General features: G+C 34.1%; 1 protein-coding gene and 1 pseudogene across 1 annotated transcript; one reads left to right on the top strand and one right to left on the bottom strand.

Annotated features, from left to right (window-relative positions):
- Positions 1–5933: 5933 nt before the first annotated feature.
- Positions 5934–8206, bottom strand: LOC141663655 (remorin-like; annotated as a pseudogene).
- A 6907-nt stretch (positions 8207–15113) lies between these two features.
- On the top strand, positions 15114–16806 carry LOC141667667 (LIM domain-containing protein PLIM2b-like). The gene is made up of 5 exons (XM_074474234.1): positions 15114–15358; positions 15462–15561; positions 15664–15686; positions 15777–15863; positions 16258–16806. The coding sequence occupies exons 1-5, from the start codon at positions 15224–15226 to the stop codon at positions 16570–16572; spliced, it is 660 nt and encodes a 219-aa protein (XP_074330335.1). The 5' UTR covers positions 15114–15223; the 3' UTR covers positions 16573–16806.
- Positions 16807–18539: the final 1733 nt, after the last annotated feature.

Here is an 18539-nt window from a genome sequence, read left to right as displayed (position 1 = left end):
TCAACAAAACGGAGTTGTTGAACGCAAAAACAGAACTCTATAGGAAACTGCTCATACTCTTCTTCATGAAAGTAATCTGCCACGTAAATTCTGGGCAGAAGCGGTAAACACTTCCTGTTATGTGTTAAATAGAGTGCTTATTCGTCCTATTTTGCTTAAAACTCCTTATGAATTACTTAAGAATAAAATGCCTAACATCAGTTATTTTTGAGTATTTGGTTCAATATGTTTTATCTTAGATACACAGAACACTAGAGGAAAATTTGATGCTAAGTCTACGGAAGGAATTTTCTTGGGATATTCCACTACAAGCAAGGCTTATAAAGTTTATAATTCTATCAAGCTCAAAGTTGAAGAATCTATCAACATTGCATTTAATGAATCTGCCTTGAAGATATCTCAAATTGAAGAAGATGCCGCGGATCTATCGTCTCATTCCCAAATGAGACAGTCTCATTCTGAAAAGAGTCAGTCTCATTGTGACAAATCAAGCAGTCAAGACTCTCCAGGTCCATCTCAGTCTTCTAATAATTCTTTGGGATCTACTCAAGCTTCAGATGAATCTTCTGGCTCTCCAAAGACTCCCGATAGTGTTTCAAATATGAATTATGTTACTCCTCCGGATAAATCTTCACAAGCGGAAATGAGGCAGTCTCTTTTGAATGAGACAACTCCTATTCATTTCCAGGCAGACAATTCTAATGAGGAAGAGATGAGTAATATTCAACTTCCTAAATCTTCTAGGACTGTGAAGAATCATCCACCAGATAATCTTCTTACTGATTTAGATCAATGGATTTCTACGCGAAGCAGGCTTCATAACTTATGTGCATTATGTGCCTTTGTTGCTGAATTTGAACCGAAAAATGCTCAAGAAGCTGTTGCAAATGAATGTTGGTCGGTTGCCATGCAAGAAGAATTGAACCAGTTCGAACGTTGTCAAGTCTGGGAACTTGTCTCTCCTCCTAATGCAAAAGTCATCGGTACTCGTTGGGTTTTCAAGAACAAGAAGGATGAAGATGGTAACATTATTCGGAATAAAGCTCGTTTGGTGGCTCAGGGATACAACCAACAGGAAGGAATTGATTTCGACGAGACATATGCCCCTGTAGCTCGTCTCGAAGCTATTCGGATTCTAATGGCATTTGCAGCTCACAAGGGATTCAAGCTTTACCAAATGGACGTTAAAAGTGCATTTTTAAATGGTCATCTTAAGGAAGAAGTTTATTTGAAGCAGCCTCCAGGTTTCATTCATGAAAAATATCCACACTATGTCTACAAGCTCAAAAAGTCTGTTTATGGATTGAGACAGTCCCCTGGATGTTGATATGAGCGTCTCAGTCAGTTTTTGCTAAAGAATGGTTTCACTCGTGGTACACTCGATCCAACTCTTTTTATTTTTCATAAACGCCATCATTTTCTATTAGTACAGGTTTATGTAGATGATATTGTGTTTGGATCAACTGATGAATCTTTGTGTAAGTGGTTTTCTAACTACATGCATCAAGAATTTGATATGAGCTTAATGGGTGAATTGCAATATTTTCTAGGCTTGCAAATTAACCAATCTGCTGCAGGCATTTTCATACATCAAAGTAAGTATGTGAATGATTTGCTTAAGAGATTTGCATTAGAAAATATCTATGCTAAAGCTACTCCGATGAGTACAACTGTCAAGCTCACTAAAGATGAACAAGGTACACCTGTAGATATTACTAAATATCGAGGTATGATCGGCTCGTTATTATATTTAACTGTTTCTCGTCCTGATATTATGTATAGTGTTTGTCTCTGTGCTCGTTTTCAATCTCAACCGAAAGAATCTCATCTGAATGCAGTTAAACGGATTTTTAAGTATCTTAAGGGAACTAGAGATCTTGGAATATTTTATCCTAGTTCTACTTCTTTTAACTTAATTGGTTTTTCAGATGCTGACTATGCAGGGTCACAGGTTGATAGAAAAAGTACAAGTGGTGCGTGTGAATATTTAGGTGATTGTTTGGTTACATGGCACAGTAAAAAGCAAACATCTGTAGCTCTTTCTACTGCTGAAGGAGAATACATTGCAGCTGGTAGTTGCTGTGCTCAAATTTTGTGGATGCAACAAACATTGTAGGATTTTGGTATTTCTTATACAAATATTCCAATTTATTGTGATAATACCTCTGCTATTAATATTTCTAAAAACCCTGTTATGCATTCTCGTACTAAACATATTGATGTTCGTCACCATTTTCTGCGAGATAATGTCTCAAAAGGTAATATTGAGTTAATTTATATCTCAACTGATAAGCAAAGAGCAGATATTTTCACCAAACCTTTAGGCGAAGATCGTTTTTGTCTTATGAGACGTGAATTTGGTATGTGCACTATCTCTCATTAATTCATTTTTACATCCCTGCATGCATACTATTTAGCTTATTTGTGTCAATTATTTGCATAATTCATCTTTGTGACTGAAATTGTATAATCGAGTGTTTAATTATTTGATTAATTTAATCCTGATTTATCTATGGAATTTATTGATGATTTTTTATGAATTAATTGTCGTGTTTGGTTTAACTAGTTTGCGTATTTCAGTCTTAATTATATATTTTATATGTAATTATTTGATGGGACTCTTGAACTTTGGAACTAAACCGAGTTGCATGCATTTTCCTTCAAGTCTTTCACTTTGATTTGACTACTCCATCTGTTTCTTCTCAATCTCTGTGCGTCTCCTCGTTTTTCGAGATACATTCTACTTTTCTACTTCTGTCTCACTTCTAACTCTTCATATTCTTCTCTTGTTCTATTTAATCTCAACTTCTTTTTCTTTTCCTCTTTCCAAACGTTTCTCTTCTTCTTCAACAATGTCGACCCCTCATACTCGATCCAAATCTAAACCCGCTAAAACCCCTAACCCATCATCTTCTTCTCTTAAACGCCAAAGAACTAATCCCGATACCTTTACTCCAATGTCACCCGAAAAATCTTCTCAACCTAAAATCGTGTCAAAACTCATTCTTAAATAACGTATTTGTGATCTTGCTCTGCTTCAGCGAGTGGGTGTTGTTGATTTATTCTCCGCTCTCGGTTGTGAACCTCTTTTATCCCCACCGGATGTTATTTACCCTTCTTTAGTCCGGGAATTTTATTATAATTTCTCAATGATGAAGGAGGATATGGTTTATTCTGAGGTTCAAGGTGTTCCGATTGTGTTCAATGCTAATCTGTTGTCTCGAGTTTGTGGTATCTCGTGCTCCGGTGTCTGTCCGTATACCACGCATGCAGCTTTCATGGAGTTTCCAGGATTACAGTATGAAGAACAACTGAAAGTGATTCTTGGTGAGAACTTTATCGGTACCTCTCTTAAGCCCATGGTACATGATCTTACTCCACTTGCTTTATTGCTTTTTAAATTGTTTCATACAAATCTTTTGCCTCGAAAGAGTGGTCGTGACCGTGTAACTTATTAAAATGTTATTTTAATTTCGGTTTTCATGACTAAAACTCCTTGTGATATTGCTTCGTTGATTATCAAATACATGAGTCAGTGTGCGTCTCATGAGTTTATGAACTTGTCCTTTCCTGCTTTGTTGACAAAGATCTTTAGAAATTTTTCTATTGTTTCTGATGATGATAACACTGAGCCAGTGTCCACTATGTTTGATCTGTCTGTCTTGTCTGCTAATAATATTGAGATTATTGAGTCTGGTGTTCTTATTTTTGGTGAGGGTCATAAGTCGTTTGGTTCGTTTCCTGATTCTCCTCACTATATGTCTGATCCTGATCAAGAGGACTCTGTTTTATTGAAATCATTGTTGTCAAAAGTTTCTGAAAACAACAATCTCTTGGAGTCTCTAAAAACTCAGTTTGCTTCTATCGAGTCTTTGGCATCCCTGACTTCACAAGTCAGTATGATGCGTGCCTCCTATGAGATGTTTAATAAGTCTGTTACTGCTTCTCTTGAATCAATAAATGCTAAGTTGGAGATTTTACATGTCCATGATAAGAAGGTGAGTAGGGCTATAGATTTTGAGTTTGGTGCGCTTCATGAGTGAATGGTTACTGCCAAGGCTTGGGAGGAAGAATTTGTCAAGCTCTTCTATCAACTTGGTACAGAAACCAAGTACATATCTCAGCAGGTTTCTACTCGAAGTATGCCATGGCACCAGAAAAAGGGCTGGCTTGGTGATATGACTCTGGCCGAGATTACTTCTCCTTTGCCCCTGCCTGCAGTTCCTCCACCTGAAGCTTTTGGGATGACTCGTTCTGAATATCGCTCATATATCTTAGAATGGCTCCGCAAGAGAGATGGGAAAGCTCCAGATGAAGGCAAGTTGGACAAGCTTTTCTCTGAGTATGGTGCTCCTCCAGTTTACCACAAGGGAAAGAGAAAGACTCGAGATTCTGCTCCTGTCGACGTTGATGATTCTGACTAGTTTCTTTACCCGCCTTTTATAATGTTGAGGGGGAGAATTTTAATGTTTTAATGTGTTTGTTTGTTTAAGACGATTGCTTCTTGGTTTATTTATCTGGACGATTGGATGATTTTGTTTGGATAGCACTGGTTTATGTGCTGGATTAATTGTTTAAGGTTTTATAACTTTAAGTACTGTTGGGTGCTTGGTTTTTAATCTTATTTGCTGTCTCATTTGTTTACTTGTCTCATTTGATAAGTCATATATTTCATTTGCATATTCTCATGATTATCAATTGATTGTTGCATATATACACTGTTATTATCTAACATATTGCAACAGGAGATTAAAGTGTTTTTGATAGGGGGAGCATAGCACTTCATTACCCTTGGCATCATCATAAAAGGGGGAGAATGTTAATCCATGATTCCTGATGATGCATTGAAGAAGTCTACAGCAAATCAGATTGTTAGTTAGTTAGTTAGATAAGTATTAGAGTTTTGTTTAAATGTTAACTTAGTTAACTGGATAACCTTTGACTTATCTTTTCAAAACAAACTCTATATTAGATAAACCTAATCTATTTTAAATTCCTTATCTTTCTCAGATTTATCTCTTTCAAGAGACAAAACTAACCGATTACTTGTTTTACACATTCAAATATTTCAAACCTAATCTTATCTTTTATTATATTCAAAAGAGTTTGAAATACATTATATCCGTTACATGTTTTCTATATAAACCGACTTGATGTTTTTCAGAAACACACAACTCTCTGCACTTTCCATCTTATATCTTTTTGAGAAAAACATCCTCTTAATTATATTCATTGATTATCCAGTTAATTAAGAGTTTATAGTCGAGTTGTAATCTTACACATTATTATCTTTGTATTTGAAAGAAAGTTGTATTGTATCACTTGTCCCGAGTTGTGGGAATATTGATTACAAGATCAAGGCCAAGTAGCTCTGTGCTAAGTAGCTGTGTGCTAGGGAAATGGTTCTTTCATTCAGGGCCAAGATTGTAATCAAGGAAAGTTTGTGAGTACTTTATTTAAGTGGATATAATACATTTCGCTATGCTAGTTGGCATGGGGACTTGGATGTAGACCATAGACTAGGTATAGGGGCCGAACCAAGTGAAAAGATTTGGTGTTCTTGCATTAACATATTTCCAGCATTGCATGTTTATATTTCTGCAATTTACATTCTGCTGAATATATAGTGTCTGTCTCATTTAGATACAGTTTGTCTCATTTGCTAAGACAAAAGAGACTGTCTCATTCGTGAACAGTTGCACTTTAACTAATTCGATTGAGCCTATGAATTTCAAGACATTCTGATTCTGTGATTCATGTATGCTGCAGGTTCTAGACATTGTATTGTTGATCTGATAACAAGTTTTGCAATGCTTTCCTAATGCAAATTTGAAATTTCTTTGATGATGTTTAATTTACCTATTAAGTTCAGGCACAGTTGAAATACTGGTAAAAATCTTGGTCAGAACACAGATACCCAAAAGATTCATGTATGTTGCAGAAATCACAATATATCACTAAATGACAGATATTCTTACAAGTTACAGGAAGCCTAGTTCCCTTGTAATCACATAAATAAAAATTTTCAAAAGCAAAGCAAAAAATGTGAGAACTAGTCTGAAACAATGAGAAAATGCTTAACCTCCGAAGCAACCAAGAACTTTCTTTGGAACAAAACCAGTAGCACGATGTTTTGCAGCCATCTCTTCTGCTTTTAACAATTCTTCTCCGCGTTTGGCTTCAACCATGGCTCGTTTTTCCTCTGCTGCCTTGTGCACCATAACTGTCTTGTTATTCATTTGTTCTGCATACACCGCTTTCTTTTTCTCCATGTCTTCCTGCTCAGACCTAAACATGTTGGCACCAGAGATATAACCGCGACAAGATAGATAAGGTGTCATTAATTACCTCAATCTTTTTCAATTTAGCTTCAATTTTTGCTTTCTGTGTGTTCTCCCATGAATTGACAGCAGCCAGTTGCTTTTGGTTCCTGTTCAATTGGTTTGTATAGTAACATATTCATCAATTACAGAATGTCAGCGAAGTAACAGTTATTACATGATATCGCGATCAACCTCAAAATTTTATAAAGGACGAGATCACTTACTTGTTCTCAACCTAAGATTTTTCACTTTCCTCCCAAGCCTTTATAAAAGACAATCTTTTTTCCTTTTCCACTTCCGCAAGAGCAACATCTGAAGTAAAATTATAATCGTATGTTCAGTGACTCGATATCTTCAAAGACAAAAACAGTTCTTAGTTATACTCTCTTTAAGAAAATGTTAACTTATCTGACATTCATGTCCAGTTTTTGCATATCATCTCATCAAACCTAGGTAAAAGGGAATAAACTAATTTTCAGACGCACCTCGGTCATGGGATCCTCCGAAAGTTTTCTTTTCTTCAGAATCCGGAGTCTCTGACAAATTCAATAAAATAAAACTTAGATTTTATCTCTGCTGCATTTGACAGACGAAGCTCGACTAGAATAGGGCTCTCATGGAAAAAAACCTTGAATGTAATATGTCCAAGTAATTTGTTACTCCCTCCGTCCCGTTATACGTTTCCTATTTTGATTTCTTACACTATTCATGATAAGCGATTGACTATTAATTTACGTCTAATCTATAAGATTAAATATAGTAATGAGTGATTTTGTTGAATTCGTATTTATGAATATTTTAATATAATGAAGTTTTTATATTTAATACTAATACGAAATTAAAAATATTAACAATCAAAAGTGTGCATTGACAAACGTGTCCAACATAAATAAAAAATGTTTTTAGGGACGGAGGGAGTAACTATTAAAAACCATAAAATGATTGTCCGAATGTCCGTCTTTGTAAAACATTATTAGGCTAACTTTGCGGAAAGGTCAATGTTGGTTTGAAAACTGCTCTGATACAAATTGCCTAATCAAATTAAAACTTCAATTGTAAGATGTAAATTGGCCTTGTGTGTACCTTATAATGACGAGTGAAAACATAACTAGTATAAGCAGTGTTCTAAAAATCGTCCGACTTTCAAATATTGTCGTCCTTAAAAAATATTACCAAGAACGCAGATCTAACTATATAACTCTGGAACTGAAACTAAAATTGTGATATGTGAAATAAAAACACAGTTTCACTTCTCAAGTAACGTAATCAAACTAATTCCACGTAGATCAAGCCAGTTAGAAGCTATATATATTCACAAATGCAGAGAGAGGGGGGAGAGGGAGAGAGAGGGGGGGGAGGGAGGGAGGCATAGGGAGAGAGAGACAGGGAGGGAGGGAGGGAGAGAGAGAGAGAGCGAGCTGAGGAAGGGATAGGGAGAGAGAGAGGGAGGGAGAGAGAGCTGAGGAAGGGATAGGGAGAGAGAGAGGGAGGGAGAGGGAGGGAGAGAGAGAGATTACTTTCAACAACAGCAAGAGCTTTGTTGTCATCAACTGGAGGAAGCACAGACTTCTCTTCCTCAAGCTTAACAAGTGACTCAACTTTTTCTGGCACCGGAGCTGGTACAGCCGGCAACTCTGTTTCAACTTTCTGGGGCTGGTCAGTTGCCATTTTTTTTCAAAGTGTAGGAGCAAAGTTGTTAAACCGGGAAATTTTCAAAGAAAATTTTGGGTCTGCAAGACTATAGACACAGTTTTACTGACACATTTATATCAGAGGTCGGAGAATTCTATACTGAAGTAGAAAATATCATTGACAGGCGATTGCCGACCTGTTAATCTATGCAGGTGGGACCATGTTGTATATTTGGCCTGTTTCGCAGACTTACAAGCACGCAAGAATTACCCAACTTTTTAGTTCAATTTATAATCCGATAAAATGGTAGTATGTATGGTTGTTTCATTATATATTTGTAAATTTTAATTTTAATATGTTGTTGTCATGATTCAAACCTTATAACTCTTAAAGAATATTTTTTTTTATAATTTTAATATGTTACTGCCAGAATTCGAGCCTTATACCTATTTAATAATACTAATTTTTAAGAATAAATTTAACGATTATTATTGATTTGATATGAGTTTGTGGATTGAGTGATTAATGACTAACAACACCAATAACTAAACTTGATGTTTGGTGTTTAATATAGAAGTATAGATAGATAGTTAGAATTTGAATAATTAAGTGAGTGTAATTAAGTAATTTGAGCAAGTACCGATCGACCGATTATCAAACTTTTAATATTTCGTCTATTATTATAATATATAGTATAGATGTACTTTTTCTTATCTTATTTTGTTATTTTTGTTTTTTTATTAAATTTATTTTAAAAAAATATGTTTTAAAATGTTAGTTTAATTTAAAATTCATGAGTTAAGATAATTATATTCAAAAATTATTTATTTTATTTCATTTAAGTAAAAAAAATCTGACTTATAAATAAAATTATTCAAACACCGATATACCTTATAAGTATTCATCTATTTACCACGTGTAAGTCATATATTTAATTTAAATTATAAATTACTTATTTTAATATTTTCCAAACATGCATCATGATTTCAATTTTCAAACTTTCAAATACTTCACTAGTAATATAGAAAATATTTTATTTTCCAAAAAATCAAGGTGAAAAATCTTGAAATCGAACAAACTCATAAAAAATTATTTTTTGCAAAATATAATCCAGGGTCTAAACAAACGTTAGAAAATTCTGACGGACCCTAAATACTTACACTGATTTTAATGTTAGATTTAAATTTTAAGTACATTATGACATTTTGTTTTACCATTTTTTTTAAAAAAAATTAATTGAGAATATTAATATCTGATACCATAAAAATTTATAGCTCACGCATAAAAAAATTGAGTAATATTACCTACCCAAAAACTTTCTCATATACAAGTGGCACATTTTTATTCTTATACTTGTATACTAATTCGTGAGCTTATATATGTGGGCTTATATATACGCACAATACATTTTTTTTATCAAAAAATTGCTAAGTATTCACCGACAAATCAATATTGGAGGAAATAATTTGAAACTATATTACATTGGTAACCGTGATTTTGTTTTAAAAATTAGGACTTTTTTGAAAAATACCTAAATCTAAAAATAAATTTACAAAATACAGTCATTTTTAAAAAAATTGTAAAAATATTTTTTTATTTGCAAAAGTATACAATTTTTTGCAAATGGGCCGACGAGTTTTTACAACTACATGCAAGCTTATGTAATAAAAAAAATCGATTCAATTAGTTGTATATCTTGCTTGATTTTGGGGGTGTTGGCCCCAAATGTCACTTTCTTGAGTTAAATTGCCCTTAATGTCATTTTTTGAATTGTTGGCTCAAATGTCACTTCAAAACGGGGTTTCGGGTGGAGTTTTTCAAAATAGACGAAAAATACAGTTTCATGTTGAGTTTTTCTATAACAATTTTTTTTTATTTTTTTAAATAAAAGAAAAATGTAGTTTCGTTTCGTGTTTTTGTGTAAAAACGTGGTTTCAAACGGCGTTTTTGATGAAAACGCAAATTCAGAAATTGTTTTGGTAAAAAACGCAGTCTCGTCTTGAGTTTATGGATATCAAAACGGCGTTTCAAACCGAGTTTTTCGTAAAAACCCATTTTCTAACCGAGTTTTTCACAGGATGCAAAAAAAAAAAAATTCAAAACGCAGATTCAAAATGAGTTAATATGAAAAACTCATTCTGAGATTGCGTTTTGCCCACATAAACACGAACTGAAGTTGCGTTTTCAATTTCTTTTTCGAAAAGAAAAAACAAAACGGAACACGAAATCGCGTTTTTCATTAATAATAAAAATTTCACCCGAAACTCCGTTTTGCAATTATTCAGAAAGTGACATTGAGAGCTATTTGACCCAAAAAAAGGCCTCTTTTCTGATTTTGGTTATTTTTGCAAAAACTTAGAAATGTAGTTATAGAAACCCAGAAATTCTCTGGGATGGCCTATAAAAGAAAATTATTTGCTGTTTTTGTATTATATAAAATCAAATAGTAAGAAATGTAAGGCAGATATTTGTGTCTCCTGTCGACATTAGGCCAGGTGACGAGATTTAACATGCACCACAAACATTCTTGTTTGGGGTTCGGCCAATGTGGAAACTCAAGTAGAATGACTAACAAAAATACAAACTACAAAATTGATTTGATAGATAAAGATAACCAGCAAACATTCTCAGAATAGTGTTATGGATGTTTTAAGACCATAGCATGTAGAGAGAAAAACAAGTTAAATTATATATATACTTGTTTGTATCCGGTCCAGATTTGAATTAATAATTTTATATTTTGCCTATCTTGGACTCCGGTGCGAACTTAAATATTTATATTTGATTTGGTTCAATTCAAATCGATTGAAAATCGAATTACTTGTTTTCATATATTCAAAATCGAATTCATGGAGTATAGTACTAAAAAATAAAGAATAGTCAAATAAGTAGTTATAAAACTTGAATGTGATTATTTTATAAAATATTTATTTAATATATGTGTTTTAATTGTAACATATATTATAAACATAAGTTACGAATTCAAATCGAATATTTTTAAACAATATATATTCAAGTATTCTAATTGTAAGATTCTACTAGGACATTTTTTTTGTCAACAGATTCTACTTGACATTTATTTATATTATAAAGTAGGATTCAAATTCACTCATATTACACATACAAAATCGAATTATATTCATTATTAATGAGACGAAGCCGAATTTAAGTCAAATTACTCATATTCCTTTTCTGCCTAGCACAATTGATCATCGAAATTTATGATATGACGTAATATTTTTATTGGCTTAATTGAGTTGTCGACTAAATGGCCTAGTTTTGACATTTTTTAGATAGTTGATTCAAAAGCTTAAATATCATTTGTTACAAAACTCGTCCCCGATTGATAAATCGTTGTTACAGACCGGACTCCGATTATAATTATATTTGTTTAATTTAGATGACAATATTATCAAATAGTATGGTGAATGAATAACATTAATAAATTACGTTATTATATTGCTTATATATAAAATTACTTAGACTAAAAATATTTTACGATAATGAGTAAATTATAAATTAAATTCAAGAAATGTGTACAACGACTAAAGTCGATTACTAAAGTCTATATAAACATGTTATAACCTCATCAACCCTGTACAAATTAGATTCACAGTAGTTATTCTCCATAGAAGCTTAGAGCATCCCAAATTTCTTTGTTGGTTGATATCGCTGGATCAAAAGGTCATCGGTTCTAAGGCATAATACGAAATTTATGTAACTACTGTTTTCTTTGTACATGCATTGTCGTTGATATGTAACATACGACATCAAATTTACGTAACTACTTTTTTCTTTATATATGCATTGTCGTTGATAAACATATATAGACATATTCCTTAATTTTTCATAAGTTGTGGATTAATATTTACTGATTGCATGCAGCTTGAAGTGCAGAGAAGATGAATCGAGGTACGAGAAGAGTAGAATTTATCGAAAAGCAGAAGGATCGCGCTCTAAGTTTCATGAAACGAAGGAGCGGGCTCGTGAACAAGACTCATGAATTATCAACAGTTTGGGGAGTTGATGCTTGTGTGATCATCAAGGCTCCGAAAGATATCAGGAATAATGGCGAGCCGGTTGATCTTGCGTGGTCATCTTCGTCTGATTCAGGTGTTACAGTTCAAAAATTGATTAAGAAGTATAAAGAAGCAAGTGCAGAGGACAGGGGAAGATATTTTACGATCTTTCGAGTCATTATGTTGAAGAGAAGAGAAAAGCAGAGAGTAAGCTGGCAGGTCTGAAGAATGTCGAAAATTGTGAAGGTTCGAGTTGTTATGTTGAGAAGAAGAGAGAAGCAGAGAGAATGTTGGCAGGTCTGAAGAAGGAAAGTTGTGAAGGTTCTAAGTTAATGACATGGAATTCGATGTTGGAGAGTATGAAGGAACGTGAGTTGAGAGATTTGGCTAATGATTTGGAGATTAAGATTAGTAATGTGAAGAGACTGAGAGATTTGATGAAGAGCAAGAGGATTAAGAGGGTGATTAATACTAATCCTAATGGTGATGATAATTATCTGGAAATGGTTAGGAATCAAGTGAAGATGGGGATGATCTCACTTGAAGATAAGGGCAATTATAGGAATCAGGCTAGAATTGATGGTAAGATGAAGATGGCGATGAACACGATAGAAGATCAGCCGATTGCTATGATGAAGCCAGATGTTGTTAGTCCAATAGTAGCACGAACAGAGGTCAATGTGTCGTCGTCTTCTTCTTTTCTGATGAATCCTGCAATGAGGACTGCTAGCTGCCGAGACCTTTTGTTTATGATCACAATGTGCTTAATGTGTCAGTGTCCCAGTGCTTGTCAATGCAGCAGGATTATGCTTACAGAAATTCTCAGATGGAAATCCGTGTTTCAAGGCAATCATACTATCGTTCATCGTTGCCACCATTGCCTCCTTTGATGCCTGACCATTCTACAAATCGACGTGTTTCTTCTCAGATGCAACACTCTGGACAGCTGGGCACACTCTTCAAATTTCAGGCACAAGACACTGATAGGCATTGCAGTTAGTTAACTAACTGAAGTCCTGGTCTACTTTCGTATATCAGTACTAATTGAGTTTTGAGGATGATTATTTAGCTTGAAATTTATCTTACATTTGAAGTTATGTTAAATTTACTAATCCGCCAGTCTCCTCGTTATGATCAGGATGTGTTTGATTTCACAGTATCAGAGTTTTCGTAGTCGTTTATGCAGCAGGCTTATGCTTGTAGGAATTTTATAACTGAAATCTATATTAGGCAGTCATTCTGCGATCCACCATTCCCTTCATATTGATGTCCTTTGGTTAGATGATAAACTTTCTTGAATAAGCACCAGAAGGCCAAGGTTTGCAAGAGGAATTTCGGAAAGAGAAAAACATAATTCATCTCAGACTTTCATCTTTTTTTGAGAAAATTGGAGGAGCCCCTGCATTTATTTGTGTATTCAGATATGTGTACGTATATATATTAATTCAGCTGTTAATATAATTAGGACCACCTTAGTATTTTACATCATTACAGGTGTCTTGCCAAGCTGTAATTGTTCTTAACGTTAGACCATTTTCCGTTAAGTCAACGATTTGACTAACGGAATTATCATTACTCTCAACTATAGTGGTGTTAACGAGATGCCGGTAACTTGAGTGTGTTTTTTGATATATGTCCTTCAGTTTAGTGACTATTTTGAGATTTAACCCATTATTTATTTTCTAATAGCTTCTTTTGCGCCTTTCTGTTGGAATAATCTTAAATTTAGTTATTAATTATTTGTTTATTTAATTATTTGATATTTAGCAATAGATTAATTATTAGAGAAAAATATTATTTTAGAATTGTTTAGTAGTGGGCTAGTGGAGTTATGGAGTAAATTATGGACATGTAATTTACCCATTAATTAGTAGTGGTTAGTTTTAGTAGTAGTTAGTTTTAGTATGTTTGTAAAGCCTATATAATGGCTAGTTTACCTTGAGTTTTACAGGAAGAAAAGAAAAACAAGAAATATAGTAGTACAAGTTCTCTTCAAAAATGTAGGTGTCTTCTTTTTTTTTCTCTCAGTTTTTCCAACATGGCATCAGAGCTATATGTTCTAGGGCTTGTGAGACTTTTATAAAAATACATACATTTATATATATATATTAAGTATTTATGTGTGATTTCAAATGACATTAAAAATTTCTCCATATATATTTAGTGAAGTATCAAGATGAAATGATAGGTGGAAAAGAAAAGAAAAGCAAGAGATCAATGAGGGAGGAAGAAATTGGAGGAAAAAATGAGGGACTGCTATTAGCTAAAGGTTCATCCTCAAAAGGCACAGGTAACAAAGTTCAATGCAACCATTGTCATAAGATGGGACATGAAGAAAAAGACTGCTGGTACAAAGGAAAGCCACAATGCTACAAATGCAAAAAATATGGGCATCTGGCAAAGAATTGTAGATTTCAGAATGATGAAGAAAGGATGGCACAATTGATCGACGGAGAACCACTCCTTTAGAGTTGTGGAGAGAAAGTGCTCCAAAGTGTTTTTGGAGAGAAAGTGCTCCAAAGTGTTTTTGATGAGATAGTGCATCAAAATTGATGGTGATGAGAAGTGCATCACAGGCGAAGAGAAAGTGCTTCGTAAATTTAAGATTATGGGGGTGAATGTTGGAATAATCTTAAATTTAGTTATTAATTATTTGTTTATTTAATTATTTGATATTTAGCAATAGATTAATTATTAGAGAAAAATATTATTTTAGAATTGTTTAGTAGTGGGCTAGTGGAGTTATGGAGTAAATTATGGACATGTAATTTACCCATTAATTAGTAGTGGTTAGTTTTAGTAGTAGTTAGTTTTAATATGTTTGTAAAGCCTATATAATGGCTAGTTTACCTTGAGTTTTACAGGAAGAAAAGAAAAACAAGAAATATAGTAGTACAAGTTCTCTTCAAAAATGTAGGTGTCTTCTTTTTTTTTCTCTCAGTTTTTCCAACACTTTCATCCTTGGTAGAATGAGTCAGAACATGAGCCTTTTTTCCCTCTACACCAATTTCATTTCATCCATTACATTATATCCTTAAAACTCTCTGGTTCACCATTCACGTGTCAGTAAATCCTGCAATATTCCGAAAATATAATTGTGCTAATATAGAAGAAAGAGATTCTTTTATTTTGTTGGCAATCTCAATCACAGAGGAAGAAAATCATTTAGAGTTTCAAACCCATTTAAACTCTCCTTTTTTTTATTGGGAACTAATATTTTCAGATTCGACAGGGAAAAGGAGATTTAATATGGCGTTTACAGGAACTCTGGACAAATGCGACGCTTGTGGCAAGACTGTCTACTTCATGGATTTATTAACTGCTGATGGCATTACATATCACAAGTCCTGCTTCAAATGTAGCCACTGCAAAGGAACTCTTGTGGTATGATTGCCTGTTCATACAGACAAACAAGCGCGCGTTGTTTCAACAATATTGTTTCTTGTTCAGTTTTCATGTTCTTAATCTGCATAAGGTACTTTTGCAGATGAGCAACTACTCTTCCATGGATGGCACCCTTTACTGCAAAACTCATTTCGACCAACTATTCAAGGAATCTGGAAACTTTCGCAAGAACTTCCAACCATGTAAGACAATTCTATGAGGAAATTTATGAAATCCTTATCTGGTATTCAGTATTTTAAGTTCAAATATTTTGCTGATTATTTTTGTTCTGATCATTTGAACAGCAAGGTCAAGAGAAAACTCTTTGGTAAGCTCACCATTTGATTAATTTCTCCCAATTTAATTCAAATTCTTTAAAATTTTGTGTTGGTGATTTCGTTCTGGTACTAAAATGCAGACAACGTCTTCAAGCAAGCTCGCAGCTCTATTTGGAACTCAAGACAAATGCTCAGTCTGCAACAAAACTGTGTATCCTTTAGAGAAGGTTTGTGGCAATATGATACACCATGTCCTACATACATAGTCTTCAGGGGTGGCTCTGGTTATAGGCGAGCAAAACTTGCGCCTAGCGCCCCGACACATAAGGGCCCCAAAAATTTCTAACGTCTTTAAGTAAATATATATGATTTTCAATGATATATGTATATTAGGGCCCCATAAACTGATTTCGACTAGGTCCCCTCGAATCTCAGGCCGGCCCTGATAGTCTTGCTTGCTAACATAGTACATTTGCGAAATCCAAAAACCTAAGTTTGACATGAACTTGGAGGTACTGTGTGACAGAAAGTCCGGTAACTAGTGCACATGAGATCTTTGTAACATGCACAAGTTTTGATATTGAAAAATGGAGGCTGAAATTGGTCACATTTGTCAAACAGATGACCATGGAGGAACAAGCAATCCACAAATCATGTTTCAAGTGTGCTCATGGAGGGTGCCCTCTTACACACTCGTCGTATGCTTCTTTAGACGGTATTCTCTACTGCAAGAACCATTTTTCTCAACTCTTCATGGAGAAGGGAACTCTTTCACATGTTCTTCAGTCTGCCAAGATTAAAAGCGGTGTAGTGCAAGTCGAATCCGAGGAGGCAGAGGCAGAAAAGAAGGCAGATGAACCAGAACCAGAAGTCGAAACTGAGGAGGCAGAAACCAAGGAAGATGTAGAAACCAAGGAAGATCAACCAGAAGAATAGGAAATAGAAGATCAACAAGCTTCACCATTTGATGTCAAAAAAACAGGTGTTTTGTTCCTTTGTAACAATATCCAGTTTCTTTTTTTGCAACAGATTTCTCCCTCTCTAGCTCATTGAGATATTAGATGAATTCTAAATATTTCAGAATTTTGTTTGTAAGTTTTCAAGCTTATGGCAACCTCAGAGTTTGTGTAAGTTTAAACATTCATATATTTCATCTATTTTTCTCGTGCGTCAGAAAGATTCATATATTTCCGACCTCAGAGTTGGAAACTTATGTAGGGCCGTTTGATTCGCCAAATTCGGTAATCTGGCATGAGTTTTGGCAATTCTAACCTCATATCTGACTTTTGGTTTAGAAAAAAATAATTTTATATCCATTCCTCAAACCGTACCTAAGTGGGGAGGTGGGAGGGCAGTATCAAGTTCAATTCTACTATTTTAATTTCTTTTTAACCAATTAAATATAAATATTGACTTCAAAAAAAAATTAAATATAAATATTTAATATAAATATAAAAATTTAATATAAATATAAATCTATGAACCAAAAATATTAAATAATAATTAAATAAATATATTTAATAAAATTAAAATTATTGACTTAAAATATTTTAATTCATGTTTTACAAACTTTTTGTAAAAATACTGTCAGTTTTTAAAACAAATTATAAAAATACTATCTTTCAAAAAATATTTGCAAAAATACGGAGGTTGCATTTGCAACCATATCTGCAAATGCTAGTAACAATATATGCAAACACAAATGCAAATTTGAAAAAATCTGTTGAAAATTATATTTAGTTGTAAAATAGGATGCTTATATGGTTGCAAATGAGCGATACCAATATCACAAAAACAACCATGAAATCAACTAAAAACAACCTAAAAATCAACTAAAAACGGAACTATGTTTTGTAAGCTTAGTATTAGTTAATCTAATAGATTAATTATGTTATTACGGTGACAGTGGATCATGATAGGACCATTCATCGGAGCAACACTAGCAGCATTGTACCACGTAGTCGTGATTAGAGCAATTCCATTCAAGTCCAAGTGAATCAATTACTACAGGGATGCACCTAAATTAAGCTGGATCATTAGTTTATCTAGTGTTTTTCTGTTTATGTATTTATTCTTGTATCTATCTGGAAGTTAATTATTAGTGCGGGGATCCACGGTCACAGCTGGAGATCGGAGCGTCGATTGAGAAGCAACCTTTGGCACCGGCATTTTCTGAGATTTCGACGAGAATTCCACCAGAATTAAGACCGGAGAGAGTGCCGGAAGTAGGGTGGAGCATGACGTGGCGGACGTCGGAGGTGGCGGATTGGGGTGTAGGTGGTGGATTCGGGGGTGGAGGCGGCGAAGATGGTGGTAGAGGCGGTGGATTGGGGGTGGAAGTGGCGGAGGAGGGGGATTCGGGGGTGGGGGTGGAGGATGAGGATGATAAAGAGGGCAGAGGGATGATATTTTTGCAATTTAATTGTTTTTATGTTTAAAAAGATAGTATATTTGCAAGATTTTAAGTAAGGTAGTAGAGTTGCAAATAAATTTCCAAATTGATATATTTAGTAAATTCCCAAAAAATTAATTTCAGCACTCAACCAAATACATGATATCAGATATGATACCACTATAACTTGATTCCTGATTCGGACCGCAACACTAGCCTAGCTAGTTAGAAACTAAACAAACCTTTAATCTTGTACATTAAGATGAACTGAAAACAAAAACAAATAGAGTTTTATAACCATTGTTACTTCCACAATGTCGGATCTACCTGATGTTGAGCCTTCATTCCTTGAAGAGAAATAAGGCTTGCTTTATAACTAAAGCAACTTTCAATACGACCCTTCAGGTTTTCAAGATCCGTGACTTTGCTTATCTCGTGATTGTAGCATCTAAATTGCCCCTCTGCAGAGAACACAATCTCACCACCATACTAAAAACAACTCAATAAATTT

This window comes from Apium graveolens, chromosome 6, assembly GCF_009905375.1.
Source record: "Apium graveolens cultivar Ventura chromosome 6, ASM990537v1, whole genome shotgun sequence".
In the NCBI taxonomy this organism is placed as follows: domain Eukaryota; kingdom Viridiplantae; phylum Streptophyta; class Magnoliopsida; order Apiales; family Apiaceae; genus Apium; species Apium graveolens.
This window is presented reverse-complemented; position numbering and strand designations above follow the sequence as displayed.

What these genes read in the sequence shown, in the direction of transcription:
- LOC141667667 (XM_074474234.1), top strand. Translation starts at nt 15,224, where the DNA reads ATGGCGTTTACAGGAACTCTGGACAAATGCGACGCTTGTGGCAAGACT. An exon ending in ACTGCAAAGGAACTCTTGTG is followed by an intron (nt 15,359 to 15,461) that starts GTATGATTGCCT and finishes GTACTTTTGCAG; the next exon opens with ATGAGCAACTACTCTTCCAT. An exon ending in GGTCAAGAGAAAACTCTTTG is followed by an intron (nt 15,687 to 15,776) that starts GTAAGCTCACCA and finishes ACTAAAATGCAG; the next exon opens with ACAACGTCTTCAAGCAAGCT.